The sequence below is a fragment of the Haliotis rubra genome, unplaced genomic scaffold (genome assembly GCF_003918875.1).
Source record: "Haliotis rubra isolate DU_JTF1 unplaced genomic scaffold, ASM391887v1 Scf782, whole genome shotgun sequence".
NCBI lineage: Eukaryota > Metazoa > Mollusca > Gastropoda > Lepetellida > Haliotidae > Haliotis > Haliotis rubra.
In genome coordinates this window covers 176,208-196,778 of record NW_025767504.1, presented here as the reverse complement: position 1 = coordinate 196,778, position 20,571 = coordinate 176,208, and the positions used below count along the sequence as shown (strand labels likewise).

The window sequence follows — 20,571 nt, the reverse complement described above, 5'->3', positions numbered from 1 at the left end:
GCTATGATACTGCTGAAATGTGAATCACCTTCACGTAAACTTGACCAGGGTGCTATGATACTGCTGAAATGAGAATCACCTTCACCTAAACTTGACCAGGGTGCTATGATACTACTGAAATGTGAATCATCTTCACGTAAACTTGACCAGGGTGCTATGATACTACTGAAATGAGAATCACCTTCACGTAAACTTGACCAGGGTGCCATGATACTACTGAAATGAGAATCACCACGTAATCTTGACCAGGGTGCTATGATACTGCTGAAATGTGAATCACCTTCACGTAAACTTGGCCAGGGTGCTATGATACTGCTGAAATGAGAATCACCTTCACGTAATCTTGACCAGGGTGCTATGATACTGCTGAAATGTGAATCACCTTCACGTAAACTTGACCAGGGTGCCATGATACTGCTGAAATGAGAATCACCTTCACCTAAACTTGGCCGAGGTGCTATGATACTGCTGAAATGAGAATCACCACGTAATCTTGACCAGGGTGCTATGATACTGCTGAAATGAGAATCACCTTCACTTCGTCTGATACACAGACCACGAGTTACAGGGAGTATAGCAGTCTGAAGTGGAGCTTGTACTGGCCTAGTGCATAGGTAGGCGCTAGTTTGATATCGACACTGCCATGTTGTTGTTGTGCCAGAGTGAGTGAGTGAGTTGGGTTTTACGCCGCTTTTAGTAATATTCCAGCAATATCACGTCGGGGGACACCAGAAATGGGCTTCACACATTGTACCTATATGGGGAATCGAACCCGATTCTACGGCGTGACGAGCGAACGCTTTAACCACTAGGCTACCCCACCGCCCCTGTTGTGCAAGACGTTATCAGTCCTGTTTCGTCTTTGCGTTCATGATTCAAAGTATATCTTTCCATGCCTTCGGTAGCTTTTGGTTTATATAATAAAGGAGCGAATGTCCTTATTATATTCGCATCCACTTGAAATGCACGATCGCCTACCGACCTGATATCTGGAGTACTTGCCACAACACGTCTTTGTGTCACTATTGGCTGATAAGGCTGGAGTACGTATTGTTGTAAGTATTTGGGGGACATTCACCTCGTTTCAGCAGAGATGGAACGATGGACAGGTCGTGTTGCCCTGGTGACTGGAGCTTCGGCAGGGATCGGAGCAGCAATCAGCCGATCTCTGGTCAAGAGTGGGATGAAAGTTGTGGGATGTGCCCGCAATGTAGAGCGAATTCAGGTGATATTCTAGATTGACCTCTCACGTCCATTTCTACATTATGTTATCAGCTACCTCTCTTGCTGTTATTTATAGCCATGCCTCTTACAAAGTTAACGTTAACGGTGTGATATAGTCTGACTGTGTTGACGGCATGTCAAAGGCTGAATTTATGAGAGATGTATGAAAAGCATAACACTTGACACAGCTGCTCGACATAAGCACTGCGACTACTTTATGCCTACCGGTGTTACTGTATATAACCGGCATCATGTACCCCCTTAAATATCAGTCAGTGAGTGAGTGAGTGAACGCGGTTTTTTTAGCAATTTTCCAGCAATATCACGGCGGGGGGACGACAGAAATGGGCTTCGCACATTGTACCCATGTCGGGAATCGAACCCGGGTCTTCGACGTGGCAAACCAACGCTTTAACCACTAGGCTACCCCACCGCCCCATATGAACATCAACTAGAAAGACATGTTATTTTATATATAAATTTATATTCGCTTTGTAGAAAATCGCAGACGAGCTGAAAGACGAACCAGGATCACTCAAACCAATGAAATGTGACGTCACACAGGAGGAGGACATCTTGGCAATGTTCCAAAACATCAAATCTGACCCTGACCTTGGAGGAGTTGACGTCTGTATTAACAATGCCGGACTGGGTCATGATACCTCTTTGATGGAAGGAAACACAAGCCAGTGGCGGGAAATGTTAGATGTACGTATTCACTCTTGTGAAGAGTGTCATATTTTATTAAATTGATTAAGGAATATTCCAATTTGATGTTATTTGGGAACCAAGTTGTATGCTTGTATATGGATTTAGAAAATGATCATTTCATCCACAACGTGTTTAGAATTTCCCTCAAACACGCCTGGTTCGGGCAAGCGTTTTCGATGATGTGCATGGGAATACTGACGGGGTAATATTCTAAATGTACAGTGAAACGGGTTAGTGTAAATGTCTGTGATAAAACCAGACGCATATTTGTTCTAATGTTATTTTGAATTCAAACGGTTTTTGACATCCTGCCACGTCATGAGCCGCCACGTGCAATTGGCATGTTGGACGTTTGAAAGAAGGTAGTGCATTGCGGCACGAGCTCTAAACCTTTCACAGTCAGAAACGTCCTGGTACATTATGTGATTGGAGTCTTTGAAAGGCATTTAGAAGTGACACACACAAAGGCAAGACTTTTATGGATGTCAACTTCTTTATTGTGATGGACACGACATTTCGAAGTATATTCCTACTCCTTCATCAGGTGAATGTTACTCCTCCATCAGGTGAATGTTACTCCTTCATCAGGTGAATGTTACTCCTCCATCAGGTGAATGTTACTCCTCCATCAGGTGAATGTTACTCCTTCATCAGGTGAATGTTACTCCTTCATCAGGTGAACGTTACTCCTTCATCAGGTGAATGTTACTCCTCCATCAGGTGAATGTTACTCCTTCATCAGGTGAATGTTACTCCTTCATCAGGTCTGTTGCCCTTCATCAGGTGAATGTTACTCCTCCATCAGGTGAATGTTACTCCTTCATCAGGTGAATGTTACTCCTTCATCAGGTGAATGTTACTCCTTCATCAGGTGAATGTTACTCCTTCATCAGGTGAATGCTATCAGGTCCTCCTCATCAGGTGAATGTTACTCCTTCATCAGGTGAATGTTACTCCTCCATCAGGTGAATGTTACTCCTTCATCAGGTGAATGTTACTTTCATCAGGTGAATGTTACTCCTCATCAGGTGAATGTTACTCCTTCATCAGGTGAATGTTACTCCTCCATCAGGTGAATGTTACTCCTTCATCAGGTGAATGTTACTCCTCCATCAGGTGAATGTTACTCCTTCATCAGGTGAATGTTACTCCTTCATCAGGTGAATGTTACTCCTTCATCAGGTGAATGTTACTCCTTCCATCAGGTGAATGTTACTCCTTCATCAGGTGAATGTTACTCCTTCATCAGGTGAATGTTACTCCTTCATCAGGTGAATGTTACTCCTTCATCAGGTGAATGTTATGGTGAATGTTACTCCTTCATCAGGTGAATGTTACTCCTTCATCAGGTGAATGTTACTCCTTCATCAGGTGAATGTTACTCCTTCATCAGGTGAATGTTACTCCTCCATCAGGTGAATGTTACTCCTTCATCAGGTGAATGTTACTCCTCCATCAGGTGAATGTTACTCCTTCATCAGGTGAATGTTACTCCTTCATCAGGTGAATGTCACTACTCCATCAGGTCAATGTTACTCCTTCATCAGGTCAATGTTACTCCTTCATCAGGTGAATGTTACTCCTCCATCAGGTGAATGTTACTCCTTCATCAGGTGAATGTTACTCCTTCATCAGGTGAATGTTACTCCTTCATCAGGTCAATGTTACTCCTTCATCAGGTCAATGTTACTCCTTCATCAGGTGAATGTTACTCCTTCATCAGGTGAATGTTACTCCTTCATCAGGTGAATGTTACTCCTTCATCAGGTCAATGTTACTCCTTCATCAGGTGAATGTTACTCCTTCATCAGGTGAATGTTACTCCTTCATCAGGTGAATGTTACTCCTTCATCAGGTGAATGTTACTCCTTCATCAGGTGAATGTTACTCCTTCATCAGGTGAATGTTACTCCTTCATCAGGTGAATGTTACTCCTTCATCAGGTCAATGTTACTCCTTCATCAGGTGAATGTTACTCCTTCATCAGGTGAATGTTACTCCTCCATCAGGTGAATGTTACGCCTTCATCAGGTGAATGTTACTCCTTCATCAGGTGAATGTTACTCCTTCATCAGGTGAATGTTACTCCTTCATCAGGTGAATGTTACTCCTTCATCAGGTCAATGTTTCGTCTTCATCAAGTGAATGTTACTCCTCCATCAGGTGAATGTTACTCCTCCATCAGGTGAATGTTACTCCTCAATCAGGTGCATGTTACTCCTCCATCATGTGAATGTTACTCCTTCATCAGGTGAATGTTACTCCTTCATCAGGTGAATGTTACTCCTTCATCAGGTGAATGTTACTCCTTCATCAGGTGAATGTTACTCCTCCATCAGGTGAATGTTACTCCTTCATCAGGTGAATGTTGCTGGTGAATGTTGCCCTTCATCAGGTGAATGTTACTCCTCCATCAGGTGAATGTTACTCCCTCATCAGGTGAATGTTCTCCTTCATCAGGTGAATGTTACTCCTCCATCGGGTGAATGTTACTCCTTCATCAGGTGAATGTTACTCCTTCATCAGGTGAATGTTACTCCTCCATCAGGTGAATGTTACTCCTTCATCAGGTGAATGTTACTCCTCCATCAGGTGAATGTTACTCCTTCATCAGGTGAATGTTACTCCTCCATCAGGTGAATGTTACTCCTCCATCAGGTGAATGTTACTCCTTCATCAGGTGAATGTTACTCCTTCATCAGGTGAATGTAACTCCTCCATCAGGTGAATGTTACTCCTTCATCAGGTGAATGTTACTCCTCCATCAGGTGAATGTTACTCCTCCATCAGGTGAATGTTACTCCTTCATCAGGGTCAATGTTACTCCTTCATCAGGTGAATGTTACTCCTCCATCAGGTGAATGTTACTCCTTCATCAGGTGAATGTTACTCCTTCATCAGGTGAATGTTACTCCTCCATCAGGTGAATGTTACTCCTTCATCAGGTGAATGTTACTCCTTCATCAGGTGAATGTTACTCCTTCATCAGGTGAACGTTACTCCTCCATCAGGTGAATGTTACTCCTTCATCAGGTGAATGTAACTCCTTCATCAGGTGAATGTTACTCCTTCATCAGGTGAATGTTACTCCTTCATCAGGTGAACGTTACTCCTTCATCAGGTGAATGTTACTCCTTCATCAGGTGAATGTTACTCCTTCATCAGGTGAACGTTACTCCTCCATCAGGTGAACGTTACTCCTCCATCAGGTGAATGTAACTCCTTCATCAGGTGAATGTAACTCCTTCATCAGGTGAATGTTACTCCTTCATCAGGTGAATGTTACTCCTCCATCAGGTGAATGTTACTCCTCCATCAGGTGAATGTTACTCCTCCATCAGGTGAATGTTACTCCTCCATCAGGTGAATGTTACTCCTCCATCAGGTGAATGTTACTCCTTCATCAGGTGAATGTTACTCCTTCATCAGGTGAATGTTACTCCTTCATCAGGTGAATGTTACTCCTCCATCAGGTGAATGTTACTCCTCCATCAGGTGAATGTTACTCCTTCATCAGGTGAATGTTACTCCTTCATCAGGTGAATGTTACTCCTCCATCAGGTGAATGTTACTCCTTCATCAGGTGAATGTTACTCCTCCATCAGGTGAATGTTACTCCTTCATCAGGTGAATGTTACTCCTCCATCAGGTGAATGTTACTCCTCCATCAGGTGAATGTTACTCCTTCATCAGGTGAATGTTACTCCTTCATCAGGTGAATGTTACTCCTTCATCAGGTGAATGTTACTCCTCCATCAGGTGAATGTTACTCCTTCATCAGGTGAATGTTACTCCTCCATCAGGTGAATGTTACTCCTTCATCAGGTCAATGTTACTCCTTCATCAGGTGAATGTTATGGTGAATGTTACTCCTTCATCAGGTGAATGTTACTCCTCCATCAGGTGAATGTTACTCCTTCATCAGGTGAATGTTACTCCTTCATCAGGTGAATGTTACTCCTTCATCAGGTGAACGTTACTCCTCCATCAGGTGAATGTTACTCCTTCATCAGGTGAATGTAACTCCTTCATCAGGTGAATGTTACTCCTTCATCAGGTGAATGTTACTCCTTCATCAGGTGAATGTTACTCCTTCATCAGGTGAATGTTACTCCTTCATCAGGTGAATGTTACTCCTTCATCAGGTGAACGTTACTCCTCCATCAGGTGAATGTTACTCCTCCATCAGGTGAATGTTACTCCTTCATCAGGTGAATGTAACTCCTTCATCAGGTGAATGTTACTCCTTCATCAGGTGAATGTTACTCCTCCATCAGGTGAATGTTACTCCTCCATCAGGTGAATGTTACTCCTCCATCAGGTGAATGTTACTCCTTCATCAGGTGAATGTTACTCCTTCATCAGGTGAATGTTACTCCTTCATCAGGTGAATGTTACTCCTTCATCAGGTGAATGTTACTCCTCCATCAGGTGAATGTTACTCCTCCATCAGGTGAATGTTACTCCTCCATCAGGTCAATGTTACTCCTTCATCAGGTGAATGTTACTCCTTCATCAGGTGAATGTTACTCCTTCATCAGGTCAATGTTACTCCTTCATCAAGTGAATGTTACTCCTCCATCAGGTGAATGTTACTCCTCCATCAGGTGAATGTTACTCCTCCATCAGGTGAATGTTACTCCTCCATCAGGTGAATGTTACTCCTTCATCAGGTGAATGTTACTCCTTCATCAGGTGAATGTTACTCCTCCATCAGGTGAATGTTACTCCTCCATCAGGTGAATGTTACTCCTCCATCAGGTGAATGTTACTCCTCCATCAGGTGAATGTTACTCCTTCATCAGGTGAATGTTACTCCTTCATCAGGTGAATGTTACTCCTTCATCAGGTCAATGTTACTCCTCCATCAGGTGAATGTTACTCCTCCATCAGGTGAATGTTACTCCTCCATCAGGTGAATGTTACTCCTTCATCAGGTGAATGTTACTCCTCCATCAGGTGAATGTTACTCCTTCATCAGGTGAATGTTACTCCTCCATCAGGTGAATGTTACTCCTCCATCAGGTGAATGTTACTCCTTCATCAGGTGAATGTTACTCCTCCATCAGGTGAATGTTACTCCTTCATCAGGTGAATGTTACTCCTCCATCATGTGAACAACATACACCTGATGAAAAGTAGGAATATACTTCCTAACGTCGTGTCCATCACAATAAAGAAGTTGACATCTATAAAATCCTTGCCTTTATGTGATTGGTTGTAGAGCTTTGGCCAACCATCAAACAAAATCTGTGGTCGTCTGACGTTCAACGGCTGATGCAAATGTCTCCGTTACGTTGCTAAACTATTTATCCCATTAATATAAAATGTCAATAGTTGTGACACCTTATGTATTGACTATTCAATGTTTTCTAACAGTATGTGTCCTTTGTATGTTTTATCCGTATGTTTTCCCGAGAGACAACACAAAGCCTGACGTGTATTAAAATCAGTTTGACATGTGTGTACCAGCATGTGTGTGATATCTATGGAATCCGAGAAGGGACATTGTCGCGTTGTCGCATTGTCGCATTGTCGCCATCTCAAAACAAGTAAAATGAGGCAAAATAAACCAAAACGCGACAACGCGACATTTCGCCCATTTGTCGCATTGTCGCGTGTCGCGTTTTGAATAATATTTCTCTATTCCTTCAAAGGGTGACACGCGACATAGCGACAATTTTCAAGGTCAAAATATGTCGCGTTGTCGCGTGCGCCCTATCTAAGATGTGTAAAATGAAGCCTAAAAATTGACTAAAATGCGACAGGCGACAATGCGACATATTCGATATGTCGCATTGTCGCGTGTCGCGTTGTCGCCCTTTTTGATTACCGGTGCGCATGCGTAGAAAGTCAATTAGTCTACTCATGCGCAGGAAAGGTTATACTCTATTTCACACTTCAGTGGTCTTTTGTTACCTCAAATGGTTTTTACAATGAAGTAGTACGCGTAATGATAATGGGGGCTGCTTTTCTGGAACTTAATGCAAATCTTTGATTGTTGCTTTGGAAATTATTGTATATATTGTAAATGTATTTGGCCAATCAAGTGTGTTTTAGCAGCAAGACAAATCATTAGCGCTACTATTCATTGTAATGACGGCACACGGTGGCCCTGTCATTCAAGGCGGGGCAATTTGCTGTGCAGAGTTGTGTCTCTTAGTCACACCAGAAAACTATGATCATAGGTTCTAATCCCAGTACCATACACACTCATCACTTTGGACATGTCACCGATATCAAGCTGACAGGTTGTGAAAAAATTGAAACATTGTTAAAATACAGGCCACATCAGCAGAAACACCAAGTGATGTCCACGAATGGGTCACCTTGTACCTCAGGTGAATGTGTGACCCTCTGTATCTGCTCTTGTACCTCAGGTGAATGTGTTGACCCTCTGTATCTGCTCTTGTACCTAAGGTGAATGTGTGGGCCCTCTGTATCTGCTCTTGTATCTCAGGTGAATGTGTGACCCTCTGTATCTGCTCTTGTACCTAAGGTGAATGTGTGACCCTCTGTATCTGCTCTTGTACTTCAGGTGAATGTGTGACCCTCTGTATCTGCTCTTGTACCTAAGGTGAATGTGTGACCCTCTGTATCTGCTCTTGTACTTCAGGTGAATGTGTTGACCCTCTGTATCTACTCTTGTACCTCAGGTGAATGTGTTGACCCTCTGTATCTGCTCTTGTACCTAAGGTGAATGTGTGACCCTCTGTATCTACTCTTGTACCTAAGGTGAATGTGTGGGCCCTCTGTATCTGCTCTTGTACCTAAGGTGAATGTGTGACCCTCTGTATCTGCTCTTGTATCTCAGGTGAATGTGTGACCCTCTGTATCTGCTCTTGTACCTAAGGTGAATGTGTGGGCCCTCTGTATCTACTCTTGTACCTAAGGTGAATGTGTGACCCTCTGTATCTACTCTTGTACCTAAGGTGAATGTGTTGGCGCTCTGTATCTGCTCTTGTACCTAAGGTGAATGTGTGGGCCCTCTCTATCTGCTCTTGTACCTAAGGTGAATGTGTGACCCTCTGTATCTACTCTTGTACCTCAGGTGAATGTGTGGGCCCTCTCTATCTGCTCTTGTACCTAAGGTGAATGTGTGACCCTCTGTATCTGCTCTTGTACCTAAGGTGAATGTGTGGGCCCTCTGTATCTGCTCTTGTACCTAAGGTGAATGTGTGACCCTCTGTATCTGCTCTTGTATCTCAGGTGAATGTGTGGGCCCTCTGTATCTGCTCTTGTACCTCAGGTGAATGTGTGACCCTCTGTATCTGCTCTTGTATCTCAGGTGAATGTGTGGGCCCTCTGTATCTGCTCTTGTACCTAAGGTGAATGTGTGACCCTCTGTATCTGCTCTTGTACCTAAGGTGAATGTGTGACCCTCTGTATCTGCTCTTGTATCTCAGGTGAATGTGTTGGCGCTCTGTATCTGCTCTTGTACCTCAGGTGAATGTGTGGGCCCTCTGTATCTGCTCTTGTATCTCAGGTGAATGTGTTGGCGCTCTGTATCTGCTCTTGTATCTCAGGTGAATGTGTGACCCTCTGTATCTGCTCTTGTATCTCAGGTGAATGTGTGGGCGCTCTGTATCTGCTCTTGTATCTCAGGTGAATGTGTTGGCGCTCTGTATCTGCTCTTGTACCTCAGGTGAATGTGTGACCCTCTGTATCTGCTCTTGTATCTCAGGCGAATGTGTTGGCGCTCTGTATCTGCTCTTGTACCTCAGGTGAATGTGTGGGCCCTCTGTATCTGTTCTTGTATCTCAGGTGAATGTGTTGGCGCTCTGTATCTGCTCTGGTACCTCAGGTGAATGTGTGACCCTCTGTATCTGCTCTTGTATCTCAGGTGAATGTGTTGGCGCTCTGTATCTGCTCTTGTACCTCTGGTGAATGTGTTGACCCTTTGCATCTGCTCTTGTACCTCAGGTGAATGTCTTGGCGCTCTGTATCTGCTCTTGTATCTCAGGTGAATGTGTTGGCTATTTGTATGTGCTCTTATACCTCAGGTGAATGTGTTGACCCTTTGCATCTGCTCTTGTATCACAGGTGAATGTGTTGGTGCTCTGTATCTGCTCTTGTACCTCAGGTGAATGTGTTGGCGCTCTGTATCTGCTCTTGTACCTCAGGTGAATGTGTTGGCTATATGTATCTGCTCTTGTATCTCAGGTGAATTTGTTGACCCTTTGCATCTGCTCTTGGACCTCAGGTGAATGTGTTGGCGCTCTGTATCTGCTCCCGTGAAGCCTATAAATCTCAGCGGGAACGAGGTGTCAACGACGGCCACTTCATCCTGATCAACAGGTGAGACGAATCATTGCTAAATCAATCGTAAAAATACATCCCAATATGCAGTTGAAGCACACTACCCACGATTGTCTCAAAAACGCACATTCAACTCAACGCGGCTAATGTATACAACGCCCAAACTTTTTAATGATTTTACCAGTCTCTGTTACAATGGCACGAAGGAGACTACCAGAAGCATAAAGATGGCAAATTATTGGAATGCACGACACCGGGTTGTCATGCAGGGTTATTGGGCGACAGCTTGACATTCACCACACCGTCATAAGTCGACTTGTTAAAAAACACCGTCACACCAACAAGGTTAAGGACTGACCAAGGCCAGTTCAACCCCGAAAGACGTCTCAAGCCGAGGATCGGGATTTAGCAAGCCATGTGAGACGTCAGCCTAGCACTACAAATGGCGTCCTGAAGCACCTATGGCTCCCCAACAGACGTCTGTGGACTGTAAGAAACCGCATAAAGGCACATGGGATGAGACAAGAACAGTGCCTATGAGCCTAAGAACACGAGAGCATCAGTTCCTTACGGTGGTGGATCTGTCATGGTCTGGGGTTGTCTCTCCCATGATTGTAAACTGGACTTGGTCACTGTTCGTGGAAATCTCAATGGCAAGGTTTCACGACATCTGGGACATTCTGGATCCTGTTGTTGTGCCACATGTAGATAACCAAACATTAGCTACTCGCCCTGTATTTATGGATGACAACGCCCGACCACATCGTTCCCGACTTGGACCTTTGATACACTTACACAACCTTAACACTAGACATATATATGGTATAGATCATTTGCTGGCTGCGGATTGAGAAGCTATTGATAGCCATTACACTCATAACAGATGGGCCTCACTGACTTGAGCTGTTTGTACATTAACGATTGGATAAGAATAGGATGACTGGCAGGAACGCACAATTACAGTCTGTTTGCAGTGAAAACGTACCGATGATTTTCACTTTAAACAAAAAAGTAAATCAAATAACCTGAAATTAAGATTGCGAATCCTCATAACTTTACCTTGCCAATTACACATATAAATCTCAGAATTTTATTCAACTTAGGATAAAGGTTGTTTAACAAACGATCATAGATTCGAATCACTATTATTGGGTTGTGTTACAAGGGGATAAGCGCAGTAGTTGGAACAGTGAAACAAATGCACGGGCCGGACGTGATGAGCGTTAACTTAGACCAGCCCTACTTGTTCTCGGTGTTTCATTTAATGTGCAGACCCCCATGTAATACAAACCAATAATAACGATTTGAAACTATGATCGTTTGTTAAACAACTTTTATCTTAAGTTGAATAAAATTCTGAATTAAATTTTCAACAGGCAAGGTAAAATTATGAGGAATCGCAATCTTGATTTCACTTTATTCGATTTACTTTTTTGTTTAAAGTGAAATTCATCGGTACGTTTTCACTGCAAACAGACTATAAATGTAAATAACCGATGATAAGCTGACACTGGCACTGTGTATCTCCTCTGGTATTCCTCCAGGTGCAGGGGATCATCACTGTTAGCTGATAGCTATGCAATTTAACCATATAAACTCTGTCAAAAAAGAAACGCAACCCCTGTCCTCAGATATGAAAAATTCGTTTGAATGAAGTTATTGCTTCCAAACTAAATGTTATTCGAATGTATTGAAATTATACACGTAATTAATGAAGATTACCATCCAAACAACTGCATTTGTACGCATAAGTGTATTTTATTGCTTATTCCGTCACAACGCATGAAATGACCCTCATGGTGACTTCGCACAAAAAAAACACATGCAAATCATGAAAATGGCAGTTAATGTAGGGTTGTATAAAAGCCCATGTGCTTTCGTATTATATTCATTCATTTGTCGCATGAAAAGCTGTGTGAAAAATGCCACGATTGAGTGCTGCCGACCGAAATATCGCCATTGGTCGTGTTCAAGCCGGAGAAAGTTTTGGAACTGTTGCACGGCACCTAAATGTTCACAAAACAACGATATCCCGACTTTGGAGCCGCTACAACAACTTCAATTTGACCAACGATCGCCCGAGAAGTGGAAGGCCAAGAATCACGACCCCCCTTCAAGATCGGTACATCCGGGTCCATCACCTGCGTAATCGGCATGCCCTACCAACCGTGACTGCCACACAAATACCAGGTTTGAGGAGAGTGTCAGCTCAAACGATTAGGAACCGTCTGAAAGAAGCGGGTTTACGTGCCTGTAGACCAGTTGTTGGACCTGTACTACGCCCCTACATCTCCGCCGACGACTCAGGTGGTGCAACAACGTAAGGATATGGACTTTACAAAACTGGAGGCGCATCTGGTTTTCTGATGAATCCCGTTTTCTTTTGCAACATCACGACGGAAGAAAACGTGTGTATAGGAGACGTCATGAACGTTTTGCGCCCATCTGCGTCCGACAGGGGACAGATTTGGCGGAGAAAGCGTTATGGTTTGGGGATCCATCTCATACAACCAGAAATCAGACTTGGTGATCGTTGAAGGGAACCTGACAGCCCAACGTTACATCAACCACGTATTACAGCCTCACCTTCTCCCGATTATTGACCAACAGACACAGATTTTTCAACCAGACAACGCCCGGCCTCATATTGCACGTGCAACAATGAACTTTCTGCAGAATTCCAACGTCAATGTCTTGCCATAGCCCTCTAAATCACCAGACCTCAACCCTATTGAACACCTGTGGGATACTCTGGGTCGACGCGTACGTCAACGTCAGCCGCCGCCACAGACGCTGCAACAGCTCGGCGTTGCACTGCAGGAGGAGTGGAGAGCCATTCCCCAGGAAAGAATCCGGCGTCTTATCCGTTCTTGTCCAAGGAGATGCCGTGCAGTGATTGCAGCTCGTGGTGCTCATACGAGATACTGAGAAAGACGCCCCCCTGGTGACAAACTGGTGTCTGTGAGATGACTTTTGAAATGACAATTTTAAACATGCCCATCTTGGTTATTATTCTGCCAAATTTCAGACTTCTGTCTTAAATAATAAAAATGCTGTGTCGTCTTAAAACTTCAGATCAAAATCTCTAAAATACAGGGGTTGCGTTTCTTTTTTGACAGAGTTTACTACCATGTCGTAGCCCAGGGTAAGTGTCAGCATGGTCGGGAGAAGTATGCTATATACCTACGGAGTGGTAAGTGGGACATCCTTCAGCTACACAAGCGATTTGCTGTGTGTACCCCTTCTCTGGAGGAATCCAGGAATTCTAAACAGATCATGATCATGAGCATTCGTCACCACGCGCCCCTTTCCGTAACCTCCAAGATGACTCATTCCCCTATCGATGCTTGTTCATTCGTCACCACTCGCCCCTTTCCGTAACCTCCAAGATGACTCATTCCCCTATCGATGCTTGTTCATTCGTCACCACTCGCCCCTTTCCGTAACCTCCAAGATGACTCATTCCCCTATCGATGCTTGTTCATTCGTCACCACTCGCCCCTTTCCGTAACCTCCAAGATGACTCATTCCCCTATCAATGCTTGTTCATTCGTCACCACTCGCCCCTTTCCGTAACCTCCAAGATGACGGCTTGTCCCGGAATAACACGAGTTGGTCACGAATGGATCAAGAACTAACCTGGCACCGGTATTTTCCGCCCTGTAGTGGATCAAGCCCATTGCTTTGATGCTGCCAACAAACAACAATGGTATTCTGCTGTGATACTCGTTAAATATATCCTGAAGTCACTAAGACAACTCATTATTGGTTGGAGCCGCAAACGCCACCAACCTCTTAATCAGGCTGAATTTGTCTCTCAGGTGAAATGTCTCTCTATAATATACACTTGGATTATTCAAAATGAACGTTCAGCCAATGATACTTAGTCTCTTTGTATTTTGGCAATTCCAAATGACCAGTGAACATAGCTGTAGCAATTAGGAGCCACGTGACCATGTGGGTAATCCGAAATAATTGTCCCGCGTTACTTCGTCGTTAATGCGGAAATCGACTTTTCTATAAGTCTATAATTTTAACACATTCTGTGTATCTACTGATCAAAAACGTTCATAGACTGATACACTTTCAATTCAAAACAATTTTACACGTAATAGAGCACACCTGTACTAGGTCAGTGCATAATTTCGAATTGTAGGATCGGAAAATCCATTCCATTTAGTCGCACCCATTAGCTTTTCCTGGAATTTAGCGAAGGGCCGACTGGTTTCCTAGAATCGGTTCGAGAGGCGTGTTCAGTAACAGTACCGCGAGTGCTGAACGTACACGTTATACCGTCTCAGTAATCACTGTGCGAACCCACGTGCGCTTATAAACGCTGGCCCGGCAGTGTCACTATATTGGACCATGTTTCCTCCGTCCGTCACTAGTACTTCATTTCCAGACATGGTTAGACATGACAAAGGCCTATGATATGAACTGCCATACACTGGAGATGAGAGTACCGTATTTGCGAGGCGAGTATTGATCTCTAATAGATGCAAGTCTCTAAAAAAAGTAAGGCCAGAAATGCTTGGAAAATGCTTTTTGGCAATTATTTCATAATGGTTGATAGTTCAGATTCAAAACTCATATATAATCAATCAAACCACCTCGACCTAATATGGCATATGAGTAATCACGATGTACCATTCCCTAATCATAATGATTACTCGTAAATTATCGAAAACCTTTTTTAAAAATTCCATGGTAGAAACACTTCTAAGAAACAAACTACACTGTGACACACTTGGCAGGCAGACAGGATGACAGCGTTATGTAACGCACATGCAGTGCATGTCAGGGACCGTCTCAAAATATCAAGTGTCAGTATCACTGCTGATGCTAACGCCGTCCCGCAGACGGTATTCGTCCTCGATTTTGAGAACTCGTCCTCGTCTTTTGACACACTTCTGGGGTAATTCTCGCAAAAGAAGCATACACAAGCTCTTTAACGTCTGAAAGCTTGAATGTGGTATTATTGCCAGCAATAAAATTCTTACAGTTACCCCAGATCAGCTCGATGGGATTGAGCTCGCAGTGCCGTACTGGTGTACGCAGAACTATGTGGCCTTGTTTTGCAGCTAGTTCGCTTTTTGTGATTGGCTTTTTGTGCTGCCGGATTTTTTCCATGAGCTGGGGCTTTGTTTCTGATTGCCTGTAAGGCACGTTACAGGAAGTGAGAAAATCCTGCAAGTGAGCCTTGAGATTGCTCATGGTGGTTGTGATGCTACCAGGGACACGCAGGTAATGGTAACTGGCGTTATCCAAAATCCAGCTATCCAGCGTTATCCAGCTGCGGTAAAAGCTGATGTTCGAACCAATCCAAAAATACCTGCCCATTCATTTCGCTATGGTAATCACCATCAGATGTCTTGGCCTCAAAAAACAAAGACACAACCCCCAATCAGTCCCTTGCTACGGGTACCAGCATGCAAGATGACCAGGCGTCTACCTTTGCCTGATGGTAACACTGGTGCCTTAACCAGTACTTTTCTCTAAACACAGCTCTGTCATCTCCCCTTTTGGTGTACCTGAACCCCATTTCTACCAGAGCTACAATAAGTGTTGTTTTCGAGACATTTATTGTATCTTTGACCTCATCTTGTATTTTAGAACACGTCGGTCTGATACAGTTTATAAACTGCACGGCGTATGACACCCTTATTAAACCTATCCAGTTTGTGTTTCCTACCTGGTTTTGATTTTGACACGACCCCTGAGGTAACTGATTTGTTTACAGCTTTGTAAACCTGACTATATGTCAAATTAAGGGCTTTACATATTCTATAGTAAACCCTGTCATAGCTGACGAGAGGTTTCCCCCCTTTGTTTCTCCAGTATGAAATACTGGTATAAATTTGAAATTAATTGTTCTGCAGAAATATCAATTCGCATGTTGCCAGTTCAATCAATGCTCATACTATGGGTGAACAAGATTATCTATGCGATTTGAATTAAGACTTTTTACGTAATTATTTTGAATATAATTACTGCAAGAGTTCCATCATTTTCACATATAGATGTTCAAAAACACAAAACCTTTTACAATCATTTATGTGATTTAATTAGTTGAGGCTATATGAATAATTATAGTCTGTATTTCAAAACTACAGTTTGTACTTAGAATATTTACGAATGTGAAGTCACCCCTCAAGTGCATTTTACATCTGAGCTTAAATGTCCAACTAGGTAGAGTCGTACATGTATCATATATGTGCTTTTATTTGTGCCAATTTCATCATATTGATATTGAAGCCAAAAAGCATTTTCCAAGCATTTCCGGCATTACTATTAATAGACGGAGGTATAGTCATCGTGGTGCTCTTGAAATCAGCTTCACCTTCAAATCATCTAACTTCCTTCTCACTAATTTTTTTAATTCACTCAGGTGCCTCCAACGTTGCCTTTTTAAGTAATTTTCTTGTTTAACAAGAATCGGCTTCTACGTATTGCAATTTGCGGAACCCAGCATTGTCACTCAGGAAGACATGTTCGGGGATGAAGTTGTATCGCTCACTGAAATGTTTGTCATCTAAGGTCAACGTAGACGACTATAAAGGTGTTTCCTGGCTCCACTGTTGCAGCATGTCTGGACATAGAATCCAGGTCCACAAAGCCAACCACTTCTACGCTGCCACCAAACACGCTGTCACTGCCATACTGCACGGGATGAGGTTTGAGTTCAGGGAAGATAAGGTTGCTGCCAAGGTTACGGTGAGTTGAGTTGAGTTTGACGTCACATCGGCATTATTCCAGCCATATAGCCACGAGACCAAGTCTGCATTCATACACATGTTAAGTACAAAGTATAAATGATATAACACAAGTATATGGATGACAACTTCTTATTTACTGTACAACACAAAGTTTCTGGGCCACTTCTTCACCTTCTTCAGGTGAAGTCCAAATGAGATTTTTTCAAACATATATAGTATCATCGTCTCAATGATACAGAAAGACTTTCTTCTGAATGCATGATACTGACGACATACAGATATCGATTAACACATATGTACAGAAGATCCCTCATCACAGATTCACGAGTAACCCACAAAAGTATCATTGACAGTGCAATTGTCCCAAATGGCCGTGTGCCAAAATTCGTATTTCCCCACCATGAATATCTCTCCTTTCAGTCAATAAGCCCGGGCGATGTGGAGACGGAGTTCCTCAACAGAATGTTAAAGGACGATGCCAAAGCTCAGGCTATCTACAGCTCCTCCACTGTAAGTCCACAAACTGAAGCAGCCCTTCACCGTGCACTCGATACTAGTATAGCAATTAGGTCTCATACAGCAAATTTCTGTAATATACTTCGAGTTAGACTCACATAAAACACTCACTATATGTTATTGATATATTTATGGTTAAATCGAAGATTCATTTCTCCACAAACTCGGGGGAACGAACTGCAAACCTTATGCAGATAAATTTCACGAGGATCATGCATCATATTGCTGAAATGCATGTGCAAATATCGTGCATGTGAACAGCTGCGTTTCGGTGTACAGTCTTTTTAAGAATTCGCCAATTTTCACTGATATTTATCATTTATTGAACTCTTGACAATAATCTTGTCAACATTACGAATTTGTTTTGCAATGCATCAGTTCATGAGTAAACACTACCTCTAAACAGTATGGAATATATTGCAAAATATAGTTTTTGCCTGAATTAAGTGTCTACATTTACACAAGTGAGTCTAAACTTTTGAAAGTAAGTATAGTTGAATTTTGTATGACGATTTAAGTAAAAAGCATCAAAGTCACTTAACATGGCATTTGTGCAGGGCCATCGTAAACCCCATCCCTTTTAAAAGATCCATTGAGTCATATCCGACTATGTTGCCGATGTTGCAGTGTCTGCAGCCGTCCGACATTGTTGACGCTGTCATCTACGCTCTCAGTTCTCCTCCACGAGCACAGGTGGGTTATGGAGGATATAACTACTGTAGTGTAAGTCACTAATGAACATTATCCTGATGTAAGCATTCTGCTTGGACAAAATGCTTAATCTCAAACATTCTAATTGGGTATGCTCGTCTTATACGTGTGCATCCATGAGTGAGTGAGTTTAGCTTTACGCCGCTCTCAGCAATATTCCAGCGGTCTGAAAATAATCGAGTCTGAACCAGACAATCCAGTGATTAACAGCATGAGCATCGATCTACGCAATTGGGAAACGATGACATGTCAACCAAGTCAGCGAGCCTGACCATCCGATCCCGTTAGTGGCCTCTTAAGACAAGCAGGGGTTACTAAGATCAATTCTACACGGGTAGTGCATCCATGAAAACCAGTTCTTCATTGACTATGTGACTTCTTTAGTAAATACGCCATGTTGAATATGGAGCGTTGGGTGGGGTCGGGGTGTAATTGTTTGCCCAAATATCATGTTTCGATTCAGGGATACCCAGTCGTATAAAGCTTGAAGATGGCAACGTTATTAAAGCAATATCTGAAGGAACGCTATGTATGTTTTTCAACATCCTCTATAGCTTCCATTATATTCCGCGTGCCATGCCAGACATTCTGTTATCATTGCGTAGATATGATGACAGCCGGGATATGATCTTTCAATACTACATACGGGATCGAGTGGTCAGGTTCGCTAACTTGGTTAACACACGGTCATCGGTTCCCAATTGCGCAGTTCGATGTTCATGCTGTTGATCACTGGAATGTCTGGTCCAGACTCGATTATTTACAGACCGCCGCCATATAGCTGTAATTTTGCTGAGTGCCGCGTAAAACTAAACTCACTCACTCAATACTACATACACAGTGAGACAATGGCTCCAGCACATACGGGGCGGTGGGGTAGCCTAGTGGTTAAAGCATTCGCTCGTCACGCTGAAAACCCAGGTTCGAATCCCCACATTGGTGCAGTGTTTGAAGCCCATTTCTGGTATCCCCGCCGTGATACTGCTGCAATATTACTAAAAGCGGCGTAAAACCAATTTCACTCACTCCTGCATGTTCCCTGCTTCTGTTGGCAGATCGATGACATCTGGCTCCGTCCAATCGATCAGCTGGACTGATGTACACCATCATCTGTACCGTTCGTTGATTGACACATGACCAGCTAAAATTAAAAGTCTTTTCAAACGATTACCACATCTGCCATTTATTCAAAACATGTTGAATACATACAGCAGTAAAGATGTGTTTAACTAGAAATGTCATTCTCTGCTGTTCAACAGTGAATAATACGTGATGAAACGTGATGAAAACATACTTGTACATATTATTTTACAGTTGCATATTAAACAGAAATACAGAAGTAATATATGTGTTGAGTAGTTTTTCCCTTATCACGCTCTATTGAATCTACCCATTTATAAGATACAGTGGATGGAATGTCGGACGTCCAAATTTGTTTTCCTTACGACACTGGCGGGTACTCTATGTGTGGGCTTACTGGAGTTTACTCTACGTGTGGACTTACTGGGGTGTAATCTGTGTGGGCTTACTGGAGGGTAATCTGTGTGGGCTTACTGGAGGGTAATCTGTGTGGGCTTACTGGAGGGTAATCTGTGTGGGCTTACTGGAGGGTAATCTGTGTGGACTTACTGGAGGGTAATCTGTGTGGGCTTACTGGAGTGTCACGTATGTTTCTTCTTTTGAATTGAAAGAGTTACAAGACCTTTATGCTTGGTCCAGAAGGTACTCAGACCTTGCCCTTATGGCGACTGCTTGATCCAGCAGGTACTTTCAGACCTTGCCTCTTATGGGGACTGCTTGATCCAGCAGGTACTTTCAGACCTTGCCCTTATGGGGACTGCTTGATCCAGCAGGTACTTTCAGACCTTGCCTTTATGGGGACTGCTTGATCCAGCAGGTACTTTCAGACCTTGCCTTTATGGGGACTTTATGGGGACTGCTTGACGGCAGGTACTTTCAGACCTTGCCCTTATGGCGACTGCTTGATCCAGCAGGTACTTTCAGACCTTGCCCTTATGGCGACTGCTTGATCCAGCAGGTACTTTCAGACCTTGCCCTTATGGCGACTGCTTGATCCAGCAGGTACTTTCAGACCTTGCCCTTATGGGGACTGCTTGATCCAGCAGGTACTTTCAAACAGGTTGTCCCTTATGGGGACTGCTTGATCCAGCAGGTACTTTCAGACCTTGCCTTTATGGGGACTGCTTGATCCAGCAGGTCCAGCAGGTACTTTCAGACCTTGCCCTTATGGGGACTGCTTATGGCGTCCAGCAGGTACTTTCAGACCTTCAGACCTGCTGCCCCTTATTTTCAGACCTGGAACTGCAGGTACTTCCTCAGACCTTGCCTTATCCAGCAGGTACTTTCAGACCTGGGGTCCAGCAGGTACTTTCAGACCTTGCCTTTATGGGGGCCTTGCCTTTATGTGTAGTTT

General features: G+C 43.3%; 1 protein-coding gene and 1 long non-coding RNA gene across 2 annotated transcripts; one reads left to right on the top strand and one right to left on the bottom strand.

Moving 5' to 3' along the window:
* The first annotated feature begins 1,026 nt into the window (after positions 1-1,026).
* Positions 1,027-19,480, top strand: LOC124260971 (dehydrogenase/reductase SDR family member 11-like). Its single transcript, XM_046695290.1, has 7 exons — positions 1,027-1,225; positions 1,723-1,932; positions 10,139-10,233; positions 16,779-16,908; positions 17,331-17,420; positions 18,054-18,119; positions 19,193-19,480. Exons 1-7 carry the CDS (start codon positions 1,094-1,096, stop codon positions 19,232-19,234), a joined length of 765 nt encoding a protein of 254 aa, XP_046551246.1. The 5' UTR covers positions 1,027-1,093; the 3' UTR covers positions 19,235-19,480.
* LOC124260972 lies at positions 19,305-20,269 on the bottom strand. Its single transcript, XR_006894230.1, has 2 exons — positions 20,100-20,269; positions 19,305-20,046 (listed from the first exon to the last, which is right to left on the bottom strand). It is a non-coding gene; the product is annotated as an uncharacterized LOC124260972 (long non-coding RNA).
* Positions 20,270-20,571: the final 302 nt, after the last annotated feature.